Genomic DNA, 22,223 nt, shown 5'->3' with positions numbered 1-22,223 from the left:
TGAGTTGAAATGTGTAATATATGGTTTAGGCATTCATTTTTTATTTACATAGGTTGTGTTTGCATAGGTTGTGTCCTGGGAGTTTCAGGCCCAAGACCAACCCACTTTTTTTGTATCATTGGGTGATAGCCTGACGTTGTCATACTTAAGCAATAAGCCCCGCGAGTCCGTGGTTAACGCTGATTTTAGAACAGGTAAGGGGGTTTTCGGCACTCCGCTTCGCGTCGTGCCTAACAACTCCCCTTACCTGTTCTAAAATCAGCGTTAACCACGGACTCGCGGGGCTTATTGCTTTTCTAAAACTGTTACTACAAATATTTGATACGGTTTAATCAACAAAAACAATAGAAAAACAAAATAGTTTAATAATAAACCTTCATTCTTCCGCTACTACAAAGTATAGTTCCTTCCTAAATCGTTGCCACGCAACAGCCAGATGGACATCTTTGCCGTCTTTTTCAATTTGAAATATTCGATGCGCAGTAATATGGAATGTTAAAGAATGTTATGAGGACAACCTGTGAGGTTATGCTGGATTTTACAACGGCATGGAATGTGATATAGCCAATCACAATCGAGGATGGGAACAACCAGTTTTAGAATCATAATTCTAGTATGGGGTGTGTGTCAACCGAGCTCAATTGGATAGACATACAACCAATCAGAGCTACGTAATATGTTGTTTGTTGAAAACGAATTCAACCCAAGCGCTCTTTGGTGACGTTGTTGATTACGTTACCGTTGATCATCTGTCCATCATCGTATAAAACCCGCCCTGACAATTTAATTGGTCCGAACAGCTCCTGTTCGGATATAGTTTTTCCGCAATCGAGCCCCTCCAGACCCAACTTCCCGACCCAATTTTTTTGTGGGCAGGGATAAATTGGGCTGGCAGCCAGGCTAATTGGGTGATACAAAAAGGCTAATAATTGTATTAATTCAAATATTTTGCTTTCAGGCCCAAAACCGGCCCACATCTTTTTTTTGTATAGCCTACCAAAAGGCTAGCTAATATTTTAATTACATTTAATATTTTGCTTGTGAATAGGTTGACAACGCTACAACGATATTAAACGAATAATGACGTTGCTAATGCTAATCATTAAGCCTATAACTCTCAATACCAGTTGCCACTTGTGTTTGTCTTCTTGAAAATAAATCGGTTAGCTTGGTGCAATTGGCATCCTCCTCCAATGCCTTTCTTTTTTTTCAACCTGGTTTTTTCAGCCCCTCCTGGCCTCTTCCTCCCATCCATCCTCCCTCACGCGTATCGTTACGGTAGGGCCGAGTTTAAAGTATTCTCAGCTGCACAATAGCTATGTAATGATATCTCCTTAGTGTTTGTTGTGTTCATTATTGTTATTGATATCAGTTTAGAAAGATCAAATGGGACAAACAAACAGGGCTGTATCTGATTTCATCATCTTTACATATATAGTTGCATTCGTCGCCTTTAATTATATTTAATGAGAAATTAAAAGATGAAAACAGTACATCAATTTATTTTGTGCAGGGGATTTTTGCAAAACATGTTTTTTTCCCTATCTGTCAAAGTTTATAAACAAGCAGTTACTTTCATGCAGTTTTCACTGAACATGCTTTAATATTCACTGTTGTATGTTTCGTGTAGGTATTGTTTCCAGTGGTGACAGAGTGAATGTCAGACTGTTTAAACATTAGTATATGCCTTCCCTCTCAAACACAGCCTAAACTATATATATTTTTTGCTTCAATAGGCTCAATCACAATTCCATAAGAGAAATGTCATAGAGGAGGATCTCCCTTATCTGGAGTTTACTGGCACAGTCATATACAGTCATGAGAAGAATGACTGCTCGTTTTTGTCGCAGGATTTAAGGTAATCTGCAGAATTGTTATGCAGCCAGACAGGCCAAGACTGGCTTGAAAAGTCGCTGTCCTAAATCGACACACTGATTTGCTTTCAATATTTATCAGAGTGTTAGTTCACTGTTTTTTCAATATACTACAATTTCCAGAAAGTACGACTACTGTATTAGTCCGCTGTTTATTTCAGTCATTAGTTAAAAGCCTCCTTGTTTGTCCCCTAGGGCTGGTCTAGAGCCCAGTTCTGCCATAGGATTTGATATAGAATGGCCACCTTGCTTCCTCAAGGGGCAGAAGAAGAAAGTTGCATTGATTCAGCTGTGTACCTCAGAGGATAAATGCTACCTCTTTCACCTCTCCTCAATGACAGGTACAGTCCGCAATGGAAATGTATTTTGCTTTCCCCTCCATCAGATGTGACCACATTTGTCTGTTGATGATCATAGTATTTGCACAGTGCATTGCTCTGCAAATCAACAGAGACATTCACACTGCACCGTATGTAACTGAAATAATGTCAAACCAATGGCGATTGAACATGTATTGCAGGATTTCCAACTGGTCTGAAGTTGTTGCTGGAGGATGAGTCTGTAATAAAAGTTGGCGTGGGAATCGAGGGAGACATGTGGAAGTTACTGTCAGACTTCAGTATCAAAATGACAAACTTTGTGGAGCTGGGAGATTTAGCAAATGAAAAAGTAAGGCTAACCAATCTGTACGACATAAACACAAGGGTCATAGCCCTTCTTCTTTGACACTACCTTAATTTTACGCTACAGCTAAGATGTGTGGAGAAGTGGAGTCTGGCTGGGCTCGTTATGCACCTATTCAGGAAGAGGCTCTTCAAAAGTAAACATGTTCGCTGCAGCAATTGGGATAACTTACATCTCTCCGAGGACCAGAAAAGATACGCTGCCACAGATGCTTATGTGAGTGTGTACATGGGTTTCATGTGACGTAGAATGTGTAAGAATTGTTTACGAACCCCCAGGTGTTTACCTGGAAATTTAAGTCTATACATTTTCTGTATTTTATTTTAAACTCAGGCTGGTTTGATCATTTATAACAAACTGCTCAATTGGGATCTAGGTGAGTATCATGTTTGATTAGTGTGATGTTTAATGTTGTATATGAGCTGCTCTTGGTACGACAATATGCTAATTCAAAATATTTGGTTTGTGCGCATGTTTTGTGTGTGGGTTTGTGTGTGTTCGATTAAAGGAGCTGAGAATTCTAGGTCTGGCCTCAAGGATAAGCTTTCCCAAATGGCTAGTGAAATGGCTAGTTTAGCTGGCCGTATTTATAATGAAGTCAATGACATGGAAAGGTTTGCTTTACAAATGTTACCTATCCAACTCAAACATTTTTTCTTTTTGTGAATTACCTGTTTTTATTCTAACGTTATGTTGCCATTTTAGAGCTTCCAAGCTGGTTGAAGACATGTCTGCCAGCTTCAACTCTCTAAAAGATATTCTAATAAAGAGCAACAACACAGCTTGTTCTTCACCTCAAGAACTCTTGCCTCTTGGCCCCGAAAGCAGTGAGGTGATTGGTTGTAGCCTATCAGATGAGTCAAGCAGAACACATGCCCAGGATGGAGATGATGTGGATCTAAACCAGTCTAACTTAGACCTATTCAAGGCTCATGAACCAGTGAAGAATGTCAGAGAAGCCTCATACTGGCAGAAAGAAGGCATCATGTCTCTGGATATCTCTGAGTATGAGCTTCAGATGCTGGAGATGCAAGCAAATGAAGAACATCGTAAAGAACAGTCCACCCTGGACTTAAAGGTACAGAATTGTCCTGTTTTACTTACATTCAACTCCTTAAGCAAACATCCAGCAAATATGATTTTTTAAAATGTAAACATAGGGAACAAAGTTACGCAGAACTGTACACGCTGTATGGTGAATTAGGCCTACAATTGTAACAGCTGGCTCAACTGCTGTGCATGTAATGACTTATGTAATTAACTTAATGTATAGATGTTTGTGGGGGTGAGACAATTTAACAGAGAACATAATAATACATTTTGATAAGCATGACATACTCAATGATAATTTAGGAAAGAGCAGACAATTGTTGACCACATAATCTCTTGCATGAATGTACCAGAGCAGATATGCATAAGGGACTAGATGATGTGGAGGTTGAACATGTACTTTAGAGAATTTCAATTGGGATTAGAAAATATCAAAGCCACTGAGCCATCACCACCTGCATCACAGGCACTGTACAATCTATCTATCGTTCCAGAAATCAGTTTGTCACTGGCATCTTACTCACTGACTGCATCAGGGGCACTGTGCCATATTCCAGGAATTTGTGTGTGTCACTGACTGCATCACGGGCACTGTAGACTAGTTTAATAGATGACGAATAAATAAATGCTTGCTTTATTTGAATCGTGGTTTTGAAATTAATTTAGTTGTTGTAAGAAATCCTTAATTAAGAGGCCATTTGGGAGGTGGAGAGACACTGCTTTTATGCGCCTCTCTTCCTCCTAACAGACCCATAACTTGCGATGCATACTCGGGCTAACTTTGTGGAATCTACGCACCCACCCTCAAGCACTGTGCTGACCAGCCGTCTCCGGTGTTCACCACCATCTTCAACACCTCCCTGGAGACATGCCATGTGCCAGCCTCTCTCAAGTCCTCCACCATCATCCCTGTGCCCAAAAAGCCAAGGCCAACAGGACATTATGACTACAGACCTGTCGCCCTTTTTCTGTGGTAATGAAGTATTTTGAGCGCCTGGTGCTGGCACACCTCAAAGCCATCACAGACCCCCTCCTGTGCCCCCTGCAGTTCGCCTACAGAGCCAACAGGTCTGTGGACGATGCAGTTAACATGGCCCTCCACTTCACCCTACAGGACCTGAACTCCCCAGCATCCTACGCCAGGATCCTGTTTGTGGATATACCTGTCTGAGCATTCCACCCAGCTGCTAGTCCAAGCACTTGTCCTCTCAAAGTTGGACTACTGCAACTCGCTGCTCGCCGGTCTCCCAGCATGCACAACCCGCCCTCTCCAAAGGATTCAGAACGCGACGGCCCGTCTGGTCTTCAATCTGCCCTGACGCTCCCATGTTACCCCGCTCCTCATCTCCCTCCACTGGCTTCCCATCACGGCCCGTATCAGATTCAAGACTGTGGTACTGACCTTCCGAGCTGTGAACACCCGACTACATCAAGTCTCTCCTCCAGCCTTACACCCCCACCCGCCACCTACGGTCTTCTGACAACCGCCTGGTGATCCCACCGCTTAAGACCGCCCGGTCCCAAAACAAGCTCTTCTCCTGTCTATGGTCCCCGATGGTGGAATCAGCTCCCCACTTCCATCAGGGACACTGACTGTCTCCCCACCTTCAAGAAAAGCCTCAAGACGCACTTATTCTGGGTGTACAACGGCACTTAGGAATGGTTGGCTGGACCTGATGTTAGTTTCCTCAAGTTTCACAATGACTGTTATTGAGAGACTTGTTGCTCTTGTTGGTTAGTTATAACGGATTTAAACTTTTGTACGCGCTGTGAAATATTTTACTGTTGATTGTTCTTCTACAGGTACACTCATGCACTTTTTGGGTTTTGTGTTGTTTAATTGTACTCGCACTTCTTGAGTTTCATGTCGTTTAATTGTAACTTGTTTAACTGCATGCTCTAATGGTTCTTCCCTTTGGCACTTAATTAGTTTTTCACAATGTGTGCTTCATGTTTTGGCTGCTTACAATGTTTGGGGCTACCTCGTTGTTATGATCAGTGAACTTTGCTCTTTTGTAAAGCTCTCTCTTGGAATTTGCTTTGGATAAAAGCGTCTGCTAAATGCATTAATGTAATGCAATGTAACACTGTGGAGTCCTTCCGCTTCCTGGGCACTATCCTCACCCAGGACCTCAAGTTCTTACCAAAAAAGCACAACAGAGGATGTAATTCCTACGGCAGCTGAAGTAATTCAACCTGCCAAAGACAATGACGGTGCACTTCTACACAGCCATCATTGAGTCCATCCTCACCTCTTCCATCACCGTCTGTAATGCTGCTGCCACTGCCAAGGACAAGAGCAGACTGCAGGGTATCATCTGAGCTGCTGAGAAGGTGATAGGCTGCAATCTGCCTACCCTCGAGGACCTTCACACCTCGAGGACCCTGAGGCGAACGAGGAAAATTGTGGCCAACTCCTCCCACCCTGGATACTCTGTTTCAGCTACTCCCCTCCGGCAGAAGGCTGCGATCCATCAGGACCAAAACCTCAACGCTACAAGAACAGCTTCGATCCATCCGCTACTGGCCTCTTCAACAAGGCCAAGAACTCCCACTGACATTTAACTGCACTACGCACAAGCCACCTTATTTGCACTATTGCCCATTCATATTCTTATTCTTATTTGTATGTATATTTTATTAATATTTTATAATTTACATTTTAAATTGTTTTATTTTTGGAATGTTAATTCCTAGGATAAGTTATACTACTGTACTTCAATACTTTTTGATTGTAGATACATATATGGATGTATACCATCCTGCCACAGTAAATTCTGTGTTTGTGTAAACCTACATGGCGAACCTGATTCTTAACTTAAGTGACATGAAAAATATAAAATGCCCACAGTGTTGCCCATTTGACAGCTGCGTTAAACAAGCGCGGGAGCTTAAAATTAGGATCATATATTCACAGCTTGTTATATTAGGTTTGAGAACTGTGAAGTTTACAGGTAATTTGCAGTACAAGGGATATGGTTGATGGTTATGTCCACCAGCATCGAAAATAATATCAGTCAACAAACTCTTTTTTTCTTCTCACTGACACAGGAGAAGAATACCCTGGAGAACTCAGCCGACCTCTCGCATGACGTGGCCAGTGATGAGGAGCTGGAGAACCAGATGCTACAGGTGATTCTGTCCAACTTCAGCCATGTCAGATATTCCTTCTTTGATTAACATTAAAAGTTTATAATCTCTTCATTCACACGATTTTACCTTGAAAACCACTCTTGACATATTTGTAGTGGGGTATTACATTACATTAATGCATATAGCAGATGCTTTTATCCAAAGCGACTTCCAAAACAGAGCTTTTACAAAAGTGCATAGGTCACTCAATCAATCAATCAACCAAAGTTTATTGTCGCATACACCAAATTGCTTCAGTGCAGCAAAATTCTTGAGACTTGGCCAGCAACATCTACACAGTAGACAGTAAACAGTAGATACAAAGTAACATAGTATATATACCAAAAATATGATTTAGCCTCTCGATGGTGCATCTATAGAAGTTTATTTGAGTTTTAGCAGACATGCCAAACTTTTTGTCTCCTCAAGAAGTATGGCCGCTTTTGGGCAGTTTTGACTGCCGAGCCTGCTTGCATGGACTAGGTAAGGTCATCCTTGATGTACACACCAAGGAATTTGAAGTTGGAGACTCTCCACTGCAGCTCCTTCGATGTGTATGGGGTTGTGACCCCCCTCTGCAGCTTCCTGAGATCCACCATCATCTCCTTGGTTTTGCAAACGAGAGACAAGTTGTTGTCTTGGCACCATGCTACCAAGCCCCTTACCTCATCTCTATAGGCGGTCTCGTCGTTGTTAGAGATGAGACCCAGGATGGTAGTGTCGTCTGGAAACTTCAGGATGATGTTAAAACTGTGTGTTGCCACACAGTCCTGCGTGTACAGGGAGTACAGGAGGGGACTGAGTATGCAGCCCTGGGGGGCCCCGGTACTCAGGGTCAGTGAGGAGGAGGTGTGATTGCCCATTCTCACTACCTGGGGTCTGCACATTAGGAAGTCCAGGATCCAGTTGCACTGGGGTGTTTTAAGACCCAGGCTCCTGAGCTTCGGGACGGGCCTGGCAGGCACAATAGTGTTGAACGCTGAGCTGTAATCCACAAACTAATCTAGTCTAATCTCAAGTAGTGAATTCTATGAAAGTAGAGCAGATCAGATAACGTGAGGGATAACGTCGTTGTCGTCATATGCCACTTATACGGGGGTCGGGTCGCAGGGGCAGCGACCTAAGCAGGGAGGCCCAGACTTCTCTCTCCCCGGCCACTTACACCAGCTTTTCCTGGGGGACCCCGAGGCGTTCCCAGGCCAGCCGAGAGACATAGTCCCTCAAGCGTGTCCTGGGTCTTCCTCGGGGCCTCTTCCCAGTGAGACGTGCCCAGAACACCTCACCAGGGAGGTGTCCAGGAGGCATCCTGATCAGATGCCCGAGCCACCTCAGCTGGCTCCTCTTTACGCGGAGGAGCAGCGGTTCTACTCTGAGCCCCTCCCGGATGACCAAGCTTCTCACCCTATCTTTAAGGGAGAGCCCGGACACCCTCGGAGGAAACTCATCTCGGCCGTATTCGCAATCTCGTTCTTTCGGTCACTACCCATAGTTCGTGACCATAGTTGAGGGTAGGAACGAACTATGGGTAGAGAACGAAATTCTGTCCATATAAGTAATGAACAGAATCGGTGACAAACGGCAGCCCTGGTGGAGTCCAACCCCCACCAGGAACAAGTTCGACTTAAGGGTTGTGGACCAGACTCTGGCACCGGTCGTACAGGGACCGGACAGCCCCGATCAGGGAATCTGGTACCCGTACACTCGGAGCACCCCCCACATGAGCCCCCGAGGGAAAACCCCATTGCTCCTCCTGAATCCGAGGTTCAACAATCCGACGGACCATCCTCTCCAGAACCCCTGAATAGACTTTTCCAGGGAGGCTGAGGAGTGTGTTCCCCCCGATGTCCCCAAACTCTGCATTTACGTCGGAAAGTGTGTTGGTGGAATTAAGGAGGCCTTCGAAGTATTCCTTCCGTCGATCCAGGACGTCCCCTGTCGAGGTCAGCAGCGCACCATCCCCACTGTATACAGTGTTGACAGAAGCACTGCTTCCCCCTCCTGAGTCGCTGGATGGTGGTCCAGAACCTTTTTGAAGCCGTTCGGAAGTCATTTTCCATAGCCTCGCCAAACTCCTCCCATGCCCGGGTTTTTGCCTCCGCAACCTCCAAAGCTGCGTGGCCTGCCGGTACACATCAGCTGCCTCTGGAGTCCTACCAGCAAATAAAGTCCGATAGGCCTCCTTCTTCAGCTTGACGGCATCCCTCACCTCCGGAGTCCACCACCGGGTTCGAGGGTTACCGAACAAGTATTCCCACCCCAGCTCGACGCCTCTCACCGAGGGCAACTCCAGAGTGGAAGAGAGTCCAGCCCCTCTCAAGGAGACTGGTTCCAGAGCCCATGCTGTGCGTCCAGACGAGGCCGACTATACAGTATCTAGCCGGGATCTCTCTACCTCGCGCACCAGCTCAGGCTCCTTTCCCGCCAGCGAGGTGACGTTCCACGTCCCTAGAGCTAGCTTCTGCAGCCGAGGATCGGACCGCCAAGGCCCCCGCCAAGGCCGCCGCCCGTCTCACACTGCACCCGACCCCCATGACCCCTCCTGCGGATGGTGAGCCCACTGGAAGAGGGTCCCACGTTGTCTCTTCAGGCTGGGCCCCATGGGAAAAGTTCCGGCCACCAGGCGCTCGCCATCGAACCCCACCCCCGGGCCTGGCTCCATGGGGGGGGGGCCCGGTGACCCGCTTCCGGGCAGGGGCAACTGAGAACCATTGTTTTTATTCTTCATGGTAGATTTTTGACCCACGCTTTTTCTGGTCCTTCTTCTGTAACCTGTTTGCCTTGGGTGACCCTACCAGGAGCATAAAGCCGCCGACAACATAGCTTCCAGGATCACTAGGACACGCAAACCCCTCCACCGCGGTAAGGTGGTGACTCAGGGAGGGGAGAGGGATAAAGCGAGTATTATTTAAAAAAAGTGTAATTATAATGAACAAATACCAGAGATGGTATAGGTTAGTTGAGAGTGAGTTGAGTTGACTAGTATACAGTAGGTATATGATGACAACTATGATGACAACGGAATGCAAGATGGTAGGTTGAGAGTGCGTGTTGAGGGCAAAGGGAGACAGAGAGATATATGATTCTGGAGAACAATGGAGGGAGTTTGTGTTAACTAATCCTAAGAAAGTTAGGTTAAATCATTTGCAAACTAAAATCAAATGTAACAAATTAAATCACTATATGCCAATGTTCACAACTAAGAAATTTAGCAATATCGCAGTTACTGTTGTCAGTTTGAAGAAGAGTCAAAGTTTTGTTTGTTGTTGTCAAACGGTTAGAGCAAAGGAATCTTTCGTCAAAGTTCCTGGTGGTCCAGTGAGTTGCTGATTGATAACGATAGGTCAGATGTGTCGCAAACACAAGTGGTTGATAACTTTTCAGAGTTCAGCTATTTCAAATGTCCATGTATTGCTTATACTTCAAAATATAACAATACAACATTAATAAATGGTTTAGTTTGTAGATTAAAATCTTGATATCAGGGTTGACTGATTTATCATAACAGGAAAGGAAGTTACATGAAAACATCAAATTACATCAACCCAGCATTAAAGGGAAAGCATGCTGGGCCTAAAGCTTTGAAGCTCCTGCTCTGGGAGATAAGGACAAGGGGGGAAACCCCCTTTCTCCTTGTTGGGGGTAGGGGAAAGGTGCGATGGTACGTGGTTTGTCTGTTGGCTCTGCTACACATTTTAGTGCAAATATGTTATATGATTGCTGGAGTTTGTGCATGTGCATGTGTCAAAGTTTATGGTCGTATTGCCCCTTAGTGTGTGGAAGAAGCAGAGGAGTTGAGTCTCGAAGAAAACAAGACGGAAGATGAACAGAAAGACCTTGTGGAACCTTCTTCCTCTCCAGAGGAAGAGGAGGATGTCATTGAAGAGGAGGAGGAAGAGTTTGGTACTAAACTGTTATAGCTAAATAACTGAAAGGTTTTTGAAGACAATGGTCTGACCATTGGCAAGGAGATTCACACAACTTTCATACTCTTAATTCACTAAATTAGAAATTTAAATTAGAAATGTATACAGAAAATATTGTCATTTATAGATATTACATTATAGATTTGCCATAAAATGATCTATCTATAAATCAGTTTATGCTGTGAAGGGTTGGAATCTAACTGACTGAATTTGTCAGGCCAAGTCAGAGATATGTGTGCTTGTTTGGTGATTTTGATCAAAGTCACTACTTTATCTTCCTTTGTCTCCCTTTCAACCTCCCTCCCCTATAGATCCTTCCTTTCCAGAGCCAAATCCAGATCATATAAAATGTCTGAAGATGAATTTTGGACACAGTTGTTTTAAGCCGTAAGTGCATTTAGTATTTCTCAAAACCACCATCTAAAATGAGCATAACACAACATGTATCTAATATTTCTACATAATCCTGTGGCTTGCCATGTTTCTGTGACCCTCTGTATTCTTTGCCTGACCAGAGATCATCACTTCATATTGCAGGGTACAATGGAAAGTAATACACTCGGTTATTAAGGAGAGGAGAGATAATCTTGTTGTTATGGCAACGGGTAAGTTCCCCACCTCCATATCCTCTTCTCCCTTTCTTTTTGAAAGTTAATAATGACTAAATCCGCATTGCAAGAACAGCTGCCACTTGCCAAAGGATCCATATGTATGTCTTCTGGATAGAGAAATCAGCAGAGCATTTGGCAACTAGATGCAGTGATCGGTTGAGAAAACCATTGCTTGGAATGAATTCCACACATCTTAAAGTGCTTTTCAGCTCCTGAATAGCGTTTGCCATGCATTCACAATGTTTGGCATGTAACTTTTGGCTGAAGGGTTTTCTTGATGTTTTCACTGCTCTAACGTGTTTATGTGGGTGTAACTACCTAGAAAAGGTGTTTTGTGAAGATGTTTAGCCCTCAGATCCCGTTTTTGAGACTTTACTTTTTTTATTGCCTTGAAGTGCTTTTCAGCTCCTGAATAGCGTTTGCCATGCATTCACAATGTTTGGCATGTAACTTTTGGCTAAAGGGTTTTCTTGATGTTTTCACTGCTCTAACGTGTTTATGTGGCTGTAACTACCTAGAAAAGGTGTTTTGTGAAGATGTTTAGCCCTCAGATCCCGTTTTTGAGACTTTACTTTTTTATTGCCTTGTTTCTACTTTTTCTTCTTCTTCTTGTTCTTCTTCTTCTTATTATTATTAGGGGCCAAACAGCAAAGCTGCTAGGGCAACTATTGTTTTTGTTAGTTTTATTATGCATTTTATTATGCATTTTTTATTAGGGTTGTTATAGGTGGTATTATTATTATGTTAGTGCTATGGGAGTCAATGGAAGCCCCTAGACCAGTAATGTAACAAGTTGAGAAATTTGGCATGCTGAAACCGCAGAGCATTAGTAACTACCATACCAAACATGGCCCACGTGAGACAATAGGTGGCGCTACAAAGAAAATGACTAAATGTACAGGCCACGCCCCAATATGTCAATCTGTGAGTGATGCCATTTGCACCCCATAAGTCCCAAAATTCTGAAATTAAGTACATATGCCTTATTTCTCGTGAGGAACAAAAAAGCCTCAAGAACTTAAAACGGCACGTTGGATATTTCAGTCAAATAAAGATTTGTCCAAAACTACACAAATCATCTCCTCATGAAACGTGGCTCTGATTGACTTGATTCTGAGCCCTACGTGTGTAGGATACATGGCTTTCTACAGTTTGCAAAGGAATATATTACAGAATTGCCAAATAATTAACATTTACTTTTTATTGCTAACACTAAAATAATGCTTTACACATCCGCCGGTCAAGAACGGATCCTCTTAATTCAATCACAAGTTCATATGAAGACTCTGGACAATGTTAAGTACTGTATTTCTTTGACTAAACACCCTCAAATAAATGCCACCCTCGAATAAACACTGCACCAAAAAAAAATCAGAACATCGTTATTTAATTGGTTAAATTAAAACACTGTATTTACTACACAAGTAAATCACAAGTGTACTATAATTCCCTTGAAGCACTGGTAGACACAAGTGGCTTTCATGCTACAGGTTTATTTGAAGCTTCTCCAAATCCATCGGGAAAACGAAACCCACAGTATAACAAGAAAATAAAGACCACATTAGCTTAATGTGAACACTCAATGACATGCGCAGTATGTAAATAACGTTCAACAAAGTAAAATACAGACTCAAAACAACATACCTCGTTGGCTGCATGCTGTACACAAGGAGAGAATAAATAAAATAGAGAAAAAACTAACAAATAGAGTTTTCCTTAGATGGCTAACATCAACTATAACAACCTTAAACTTTTATCGGAGCATTAAATTGTCCGTGCTCCGCTTTCTGTTAGCTTGTCGACTCTCTCACTCACTCACGAGCGTTCCAAGGCCTTAAAAATAAAGGCACTGTACTTTAACCAAATAAAGTCACTTAATAATACTGAATGCAATTACATAATTCTAAATTATGGCATTGGTTGAAAACAAATTATACATTATTATAATATAATTGCGACAATTACATGTACGATATAGCGAGGTAGCTGACTTCACCACTCGCGAGTTCGCCTTTCATCTACCCCAAGTTTGCGTGCTACAGATCTGTTGCTGTTGGTGAATGCTTTCTGCACAGCTTTCTGTTTGAAAGCTAAAGTGTAAACAGTTTTGGCATGCTGCTTTAGATTTCTACACAATGTAAACACACGCGCCTTCAATTTTGCACTAGGCTTTGTGTTTGACCTCCCTTGTCTATTTTTTGTCTATGGCCGCACTGCAGCTACAATTCACCAAATCTCTCTTACTATTCAAACGCCACCCTCGAATAAACGCCACACCAAAAATTATCATTGTGTAATAAAAGAACTATGCGTTTAATCAAAGAACTACGGTACACAAATCTGAGAAATAGTTGAATGTAATATGAAAAGTTAATTTATTGTGAATATTTGAAATATGAAATCTTGGCTAATTGCTAGGGCTTCTTTCAATGAACTGTCTCCCTTGCTCCACAGCGCGCGTGCTCCAAATTCTCACAGAGACATCCTGGCACCTGACACATACGCGAGCTTAAGGAGATGCACACACATCCAAGGCTTTCTGAAAAGGGTGGGCTGACCAAGCCCCCACCCTCACTCCTTGGCTTTTAACAAAAGCTCTTGTGGATCTTGGTGTGATTGCATTTCCGATTTTGTATGCAATGGTAAAAGGTTCTCCAAATCTTGACACATTGATACTATAGGCCATGAGTAACTACCACACCACAAATTGCCCACCATTGCCCATAGGTGGCGCTACAGGCCACGCCTCAATTGTCAATTTTGTCAAAGTGATGGCATTTCCTCCCCATGAGTCTAAAATGTTCAGAACTTGCTATACATGCATTTTTTTCTCATGGGAAACCATAAATATCTGCCAAACAGTCCGCCATGTACGGTGAACATTTTGAAAAATATACAAATATCTTCTTATGAACCATGACTCCAATTGACTTAAAATTTGGTATGTATGTGTAGGACACATATTTAGTTATGCTAGTTGAAGACCACAATAGCTATGGAAATAAGAGTAAATGCAATTAGGAAGGGCGGCTTTGTCCACGTACACGTTTTCTTATTGTTTGTGTATAATTTGATTATAAATGTGTACACAACAGTTAGTTCCAACCAAGTAGGTCTACTGTCATCGGACAAGAGGCATTCCATGAGTGCTGACATTTGATGCCCTCCGACAGCATGAGTCTGGCCACTGGGCCTTATGAAAAGGCTCTTGTCTTGATTTGCAATGCAGTTGGGGAGGTTCTAGACCAGGGGGGGAACCTTTTTTCTGCCAAGGGCCATTTGGATATTTATAAAACCATTCGAGGGCCGTACAGAATTATCAACTTAAAAATGTGCTTGCTATATTTGGTCAAACATTTAATTAACTCACCCCTATTAGTAAAGTACCCCAGTACTTTACTAATAAATGGAAGGTTTGATATTGGTCTGTAATTTGCAAGTAGACTGTTATCCAATTTGTGTTTCTTTAATAGGGGCTTTTCAACAGCTTTTTTGAAGGCATCTCGGAAGACGCCAGTTCTAAGGGATGTGTTTATAATCTCTGGCACCGGACCTGAGACACTATCAAACACTTGCTTAAAGAATGTTGTGGGTATAGGATCAATATCTGAGGTTGTGGAGTTAGATTCGCTGACAATTTTGGAAAGTTCACTAAGTGTGATACAGGTAAATGTTCTCATGGTTATGTTGCAGAATCTACTGATGTCAGTTTTGACCCCACTATTAATAATACTAGCTCTGATCAAAGTTATTTTGTTCTTGAAGAACAAAGCAAACTCTTCACATTTAACTGCTGAGGATGGGGGTGGGACAGGGACAGTGTTTAGCAGCTGGTCAATAGTGGAGAAAAGAACTCTATTACTATTACATTTTCTGTAATAGTGTTGGAGAAATATCTATCCTTACTAGACGGATGGTTTTGTTATAGGTGGTAAGTGTATCTTTGTAGATATTGTAGTTGATAGTGATCTTTATTTTCCTAAATTTTCTCTCTGCTGCACGGCATTTTCTTTTCACAAACATTTTTATTTCTCAGCCATGGGGAGGTTCTGCTCGTGCACTTCTTTTTGGTTTCAGTGGTGCAACAGAGTCTAACACAGATAAGAGTGCATCATTGAGGTTCTCTACCATTTCATTCAGAGAGCAATCATGATTAGTTGGCTCATATAGAGCAAATTGTTCAGAAAATGTCATCATAGCTGTATCATCTAAATTTCTTCTTTGGACTAAGAATTCTTTTGTGGTTTTTGTTAGGATAATTTCCACATTAAAAAGTATACAATGATGGTCTGAGAGGGGTAGATCAGTTATTGAGATATTATTGATATTTAGTCCAGTTGTTATCACTAGATCTAGTGTGTTTCCGTGCCGGTGTGTTGGGTCTGTTATGTGTTGAGTTAGATCGAAACTGTCGAGGAGATTTAGAAGCTCAATAGTTCTTGGGTCTGCTTTTTTATTTACTTGGATATTTAAGTCTCAGTTTAAAACTACTTTGTCATATCTACTGACACATAATGATAATAGTTCAGAGAATTCTTGTATGAATATTGGCGAGTGCTTGGGTGGCTAATTTATAATAACAAAAAGTATTGATTCGGTTTTGAGCTCTATAGCAAGATATTCATATGATGTGAATTCACCTAGCTCAGTAATTTTGAAGAATAGTTTAGAGGAGAAATTAGCTGTGACTCCTCCACCTTTTTTTGATTTCCTAGAAACTTGGTGAAAGCTGTAATTGGGCGGACACGCTTCTATCAGAGTTGCTGTTGCCGTGTCATTGTTTAGCCAGGTTTCCGTTAGACAGATGCAGTCTAATTTGTTTTCTTTGACCAGATCATTAACTAGAAATGTTTTGTTATTTAGTGATCTAACATTTAGAAGGGCCAGTTTCATCTGTGCGGTATTAACAGATAAAATAGGGGTTGATAAATCTGTTGGAAGAATATGGATAGTTCTGTGACTTCTAACCCTAGTTTCAGGTTTGTAACCATGCATTTTACCATGCCATTTTCTGTTTGTGATGATGACCGGTATGTATAATGAAATAGCATGGTGGCTGTCCTAGCGTAGCTTTTCTTTGGGAAAGTCTGTCACTGAGCTGTTCCATCACAAGGGAATTCATCCGGGGGGTGCAGATCTGTGCAGGGCCCATGTCCTTGCAGGAGGCTGTTTGAATGTTCTGTTCCATGGGAGGTTGTTTGGGATGCGTCAGTCAGCTTAGACACAACAGGGATAGGGAGAGAAACTTGATTTGTGGTCAGGAGCACGTGACTGATGTTTGCTGTTAGTAGTCGAGATCCTCTACGGTTTGGGTGGAGTCCGTCAGCTTGAAAACGGTCCGCACAGTTCCAGAACACATTGAAATGATCGATAAATCTCAGTTTGTGTGCCAGACAGACAGATGCCAACCATGTGTTGAAAGATAGTAGTCGACTGAAGGCTTCTTTTCCTCTGCGAAAGCATGCAATCGGTCCACTGATGAATACACCTTGATATCTGTTGAGTGTGTTCAGTAGCTGGGTGAAATATTTTTTAGGTATCTCAGTGCCAGTTTTCTTGTGTAGGATATCAAACGAGCCAGTGTGGAAGATAATCTTAGGGTTGTTTGGTTTATTGTTGAGGATTGTTTGTACCTCTGACGACAGTTCCTCGACAGATGTGTTGCTAAGACAAATATTTTCTGTCTTTGCCAGTTTAACATGTGCTGTCATGGCATCTCCAATCAAGATAGTGGCCATATGTGGTGTTGTGTTTGCATTTCTAATGTTTGCCTTATCAGTATCTGCGGAGCCAGTTCTTAGCTTATTTGGGTTAGCAAAGATAGGACCTTGTGCTAGACCAAGGTTAACCACCGTGTCAGTGCTAGCAGTAGATTCTATAGTGTTAGCAGCGTTAGCTCTTCTAAGTGCTGATGGGCTGTGGGTAGTCTTAGCATACCTTGGATCTTGATAATCCTGTGGTATTGTTGTCTGATTAGGCTTGATAGGGGGACGAACAGCGCCCCGAGTGGTCCGAGAGGCGCTGGGCTTCTTTGGTTTAGCGCCGACAGCCATGACTTATCCGGTCCACCGGCCGGTGGAAAGAAAGCTGGTTCCAATGGTGGCTCATTAGCCGGTAGCTTAGCCTCCGGGCTAGGTAGTAGGGCTGTCCCTGACTAAGATTTTCTTTGGTCAACCAAAACTCGACTAAAACGTCTGAAAATCGACTCAGACATGAAAATCCCTCACCTTTCGGCAAAAATCGCCGTTTTGAAACCAAAATAGGTGACCTACGTGAATCGTGTAGATTCTATGAGAAATTGTTTTTGGGGGGAGGGGGGGGGTATTCATATTCAGTGAACTGCGAACAGGTGCGCGTGTCAGAAGGGAGCGCGAGTGCATGGAAATATTAACGCAAAGGTCCTTGCATCACCAGTGCAGACCACCATCAGAAGCTGAAAGCACTCCTGGCTTCGGCGATTTACTTGACTGAATTTGGTGAATGATGGTTTCAGTCATTTTTATATTTTCTGGTATATTTAAGTTTAGTTACCCAGGAGCTCTGTTGACATTGACTAAGCTAACGTTAGCTACAGCTTGATGAATTGAGTCATTGAACACAGAGGAAGAGAACGCAACGTTAGCCAGCTAGCTAAAGCTCCTGCGGAAAATTCCAAATGAACGTATAGAGGGTTTTCACGGACGTCACATTCTGGGTAGTAACCCGGATGCGCGGCCATCTTGGAGGCACTCGATGGAAACAACTCAACGGAGTACAACGAAAATAACGTAAATTCTACACTCTTTGGTACAACTGTAGCCATGTCTAAACGACCGAAAAGGTCACCAAAACATGTCCAAGATAATAACATGTAGGCTTATCTTATCTTATGAAACTAACTCAGATAGTGTACAGTGTACATAGCAAACTGGGGGTCTTTGAAATGAAAAGAAAAACACAATTGAGTGTCACTTGGCTACTAGTACACCTTGAGTATTGCAATGATATCATACAGTTATGGTTAGGTTGATTTAAGACGCTATTGCATTACTTACTTTGGCCTTCACAACACAACGGTCGTTGAGGACTTGGTACTGCATCTCCCTCTCCCATCCACACACTATCTGATTGTAGGCCTCCAAACCTTTGTAAGCTTTAAGGTCTTCGGTATATGGGCTCGGCGAGAAAACCAGGTAGTTCACAATATCTGGATATCCAACTGAAGGCAGAATCACAGGGTCATCACAGATCCAAGAAGAGGGAGCTAGTTAACTGGTAGGGATCTGCACCGCCAATAAATCCAATTTTCTGAACATATCGACGGTTTTCTTGCAGTCCAAGGCCTTCCCTGTATGCCTTTGGATCTTGGACACGTTTTGGTGACCTTTTCGGTCGTTTAGACATGGCTACAGTTGTACCAAAGAGTGTAGAATTTACGTTATTTTCGTTGTACTCCGTTGAGTTGTTTACATCGAGTGCCTCCAAGATGGCCGCGCATCCGGGTTACTGCCCAGAATGTGACGTCCGTGAAAACCCTCTATGCAGCCCTTAGTGCCGCTTACACACAACAGTGACACTGACAGAAAAGCTAATTTGAGACAATATAAAGATGGAAAACCAGGCTAAGAAACGTAAACATAATTACCTTCACTAGACAACGTTTTACCAATTGGACAAACGGCTATGTTTGTTTCAAGCTCCATAAACTTTTTAGCTCAAATCAGCCCCCCAAAAATTCACTTGCGCGCCATGCGCGCTCGCATTAACAATGGAAGTCCTTAACTAGCATCACATCAGACAGAATTTGCATGCATTAGCAAGGCACTCGATGTGTTGGCGTATACGGGACCGGTTCTGGTGGGCCGGTCTGGATCAAAGTCCAGCGCCTATTTTTACTTCCAGTCCGTCCCCCCGTTCTATCAACATGCAGACCTGCCAACCTGTACGCAATTTGTGTAGCGGGTACGCATTTTGACTTTAAAATACGCTGGTACTTGTATTTGCTGTCAATCATGATGGAAGAGTAGACAAGTTAAGTTACAGCATGTCCACCATCTTTTGGGGGGGTTATGCATTAAGCCATTTGTGGTGCCCTTACCACATTGTGCCTCATATACTGTAAATGTTAGACCCAGTGACAGGCTGGCATGAAATGGCTTGCACAATACTTAGTAAGGAGGCCATAATAATTTCTGACTCATGGCTTAAGTTACGTTTCTCCAGTTCTCCCCAGGTTGGCAAAAAAGTATCTCCAAATGCATCAGATTGATGCTTTAAAATATGGAATATTCAATTTTTTGTTATGGGGTAGCATGCACCCGGACCCCCTTAGAGGGGTAATATCCTTCTCACCTTTTTCACCCCTGACCCGTTTTCATGCCTGTCGACTAATCGAACTTTGAAACGCAAAAAATAAAATAAAACGTACAAACATTTTCGCGATCTGACTCAATGGCTGCTGGACATTGCAGATTCAGCCGCTAATAGCCTACTAATAATAACACTTGTATCACCAGTTCTGTTGTAACCGAATGCCGATGGTATTTAGTACCTCTTACAATGTACTACAAATTGAAAATATTGTTTGTTTAACATGCGAATCATCAGCGCACGCTTATCACTGCCTGAAAACTTGCAGCATGCAAACTTACGTAGAAGCTGAGTGGGGAACGTTGCAACAGTGAAAGATTTTGTCTTGGCCGGAGAAGATAATGTCATTCGATTTGGATGTGATTCTTATAATAGGCATATTCCTTTTTCAACCCAGCGCGTTGGCATGAGTGAAGTAGGGCTAGACCAATTTACGTTTTCAGGTGGTATGCTAGGCTACATCATTTTCGACGTAGAACTATGAAAAATAAACCGTTGTTGGCAGAGTTTGCATTCAACGTTTTTCGAGTCACCCGGTACTTTGTAAATGTACTTTAATGAAATGACGCCATACAGATGTCTTACACATACACAGATGTCTTTGCCATTTTGACTAATAACAATGTCAAAGTAGGCTATGGCAGAGTTTGTAGTTCTGTAGCCACTTGTGCTGCTCGTGCCGTGTGCAAAATACCAAAACAAAGCGCAGATCAACGAAAGGGAAAACAGTAACACCTTTTCTTTTCAATTATATATTTTTAGAGTTGGTTTATTTGTCTTAAATAATATAATCTACAATTTCTGTTGAACATTTCGTTAATTCAGCAATGATGACACAAGCGGGAATCAGATCTCACACTGCCATATGGCTGGCCTGACGTTGTCATACTCATAATTCTAGTCAGAATATGAGTCTGAAAACTCTCCGTTGGGCTGTGACTACGGGGCGTGTTTCAACCGAACTCGTAAAACAAATGCCTCTTCGCTCAATTGGATAGACCTACAACCAATCAGAGCAACGTAATATGTTGTTTGTTGAAAACGAATTCAACCCAAGCGCTCTTTCGTGACGTTGTTGATTACGTTACTGTTGATCATCTGTCCATCATCGTATAAAGCCCGCTCTGGCAGTTTCATTGGTCCGTCCCGATTCTTGTTTTCTGTAGTTGTCCCCAATACGAGACCCTCCAGACCCAACTTCCCGACCAATTTTTTTTGTGGGCTGGGAGAAGTTGGGCTGGCAGCCAGGCTACCATATGGCAGCTCGACTAAAACAATCTAAGTCGACCAAGAGCATATCGACCAGAAAATTGACTAATCGACCAAGTGGGGACAGCCCTACTAGGTAATATGGAATCTATAAAGTCTTCGGTCTCTCTGATATCTAAGAGGGTTCTGACTCTTAGCTCCAGTTCGACTATCCTCTGAGTAAGTTGTTTGCAGTCTTTGCAAGCCATAGTTTTACTGGGAACAAGCTTTAGCTTGCTTGCCTGTGGTCAGTCTGGGAGAGTAGCCCAAAATACTTCTCCTCTCCTTGGGCTTCAGTCCCTCAGGTTGTTCCCTTTAGTGGTTGTAGTCGATCCACTTTGCCCTAATCAGAAGTATTTGATTTTGAGTAATATCATCAAAAAACATCCAAATGATTGAAACTTCAGAGCATTTCTCCGTGAATGACTAGACAATAGGATAGAAGCCAAGCAGGTAAGTAAGCAGGGAAGGTCAGGGGGAGGAGGGGGGCAAGCTGGGCCAGTTGTACTGTTTGAAAGGCCATTAACTACATGACAACAATAATGTTTTTCTTTCCAGCATTGCAGGCATTAACAGGCTAAAGCAGTGGCGCCCCAGAAATGTTTAATAGGAGTTGCGAAAAATAGATCTCTAATTCAATCTCCTGAGTTTCATCTGTGTTGTATGTCTAAAAACCGCTATATAATTGACCTACACAAAAGTTATAAAGTCATTGGACTGGAATTGGACCAGTAACTATTCACTTTGACTTGATGGGTGTGATCTGTGAAGAATGTTTGCTACCATGCAATGGTGAAGGGCTATAACCCAGGGTTGATTGTAACTGGTGTTGGAAAACACATGTAGTAGGTCAGAATAGAGTAACTGGGCAGAAGGTGCTGGTGTGGAAAGTCCCCCAAAATTGTGCAGAATGGGCAGACAGTATTAGATGGCATTGTATCAAGGCCCAATTGGAGAAGAAGCCATATGATATTTACAATTGTAGTAGGCCAATAGATCTGTTTTAAAAGTTCAGGGGTGTAATTTTTGGAATATAAAAGGTGGACTGTATATATCCTCAAAAGTTTGATAGAAACACCCACTTTTTTCCTGTTGGATGAACAAGGCCATCATAGCTGCGTGAGTGGGAATCAAACACTGCATAAACATTGATGTTGAATACAGCCTTCTTGACAGATGGTTTTTCAAACCTAACAGGCCTTAAGATTACATTACTTGAGATGATTACATTAGTTGTACAGAGTTTCACCTTGATTTGTGAAAAGATGGCTAAAGGAAAGCTGTTTCAACTTTGTCCAAATCTGACCCATGCTAATACACCAGTGGTACAACCCTTTTTAATGAGCAATATC

At 42.6% G+C, this 22,223-nt stretch overlaps 1 protein-coding gene across 3 annotated transcripts in view; it reads left to right on the top strand.

Moving 5' to 3' along the window:
* The window catches only part of wrn (WRN RecQ like helicase), a 77,252-nt gene that overhangs the window by 1,291 nt on the left and 53,738 nt on the right, over nucleotides 1-22,223 (top strand). The window contains exons 2-13 of one of the 3 annotated variants that reach the window (XM_047051211.1): nucleotides 1,228-1,278; nucleotides 1,737-1,858; nucleotides 2,070-2,215; nucleotides 2,395-2,543; nucleotides 2,625-2,774; nucleotides 2,892-2,934; nucleotides 3,067-3,172; nucleotides 3,264-3,636; nucleotides 6,660-6,740; nucleotides 10,511-10,640; nucleotides 10,975-11,050; nucleotides 11,201-11,268. In XM_047051211.1, coding sequence (XP_046907167.1) covers nucleotides 1,228-1,278; nucleotides 1,737-1,858; nucleotides 2,070-2,215; nucleotides 2,395-2,543; nucleotides 2,625-2,774; nucleotides 2,892-2,934; nucleotides 3,067-3,172; nucleotides 3,264-3,636; nucleotides 6,660-6,740; nucleotides 10,511-10,640; nucleotides 10,975-11,050; nucleotides 11,201-11,268 — 1,495 coding nt within the window. Of the gene's footprint in view, nucleotides 1-1,227; nucleotides 1,279-1,736; nucleotides 1,859-2,069; nucleotides 2,216-2,394; nucleotides 2,544-2,624; nucleotides 2,775-2,857; nucleotides 2,935-3,066; nucleotides 3,173-3,263; nucleotides 3,637-6,659; nucleotides 6,741-10,510; nucleotides 10,641-10,974; nucleotides 11,051-11,200; nucleotides 11,269-22,223 lie in introns of those variants that run through there. The other 2 variants (XM_047051212.1, XM_047051213.1) reach the window with 2 other exon arrangements.

The sequence above is a fragment of the Hypomesus transpacificus genome, unplaced genomic scaffold, assembly GCF_021917145.1.
Source record: "Hypomesus transpacificus isolate Combined female unplaced genomic scaffold, fHypTra1 scaffold_142, whole genome shotgun sequence".
NCBI classification, from domain to species: Eukaryota; Metazoa; Chordata; class Actinopteri; order Osmeriformes; family Osmeridae; genus Hypomesus; species Hypomesus transpacificus.
Note: the sequence above shows the minus strand (reverse complement) of the source record. Positions and strands in the feature narration are given on the sequence as shown.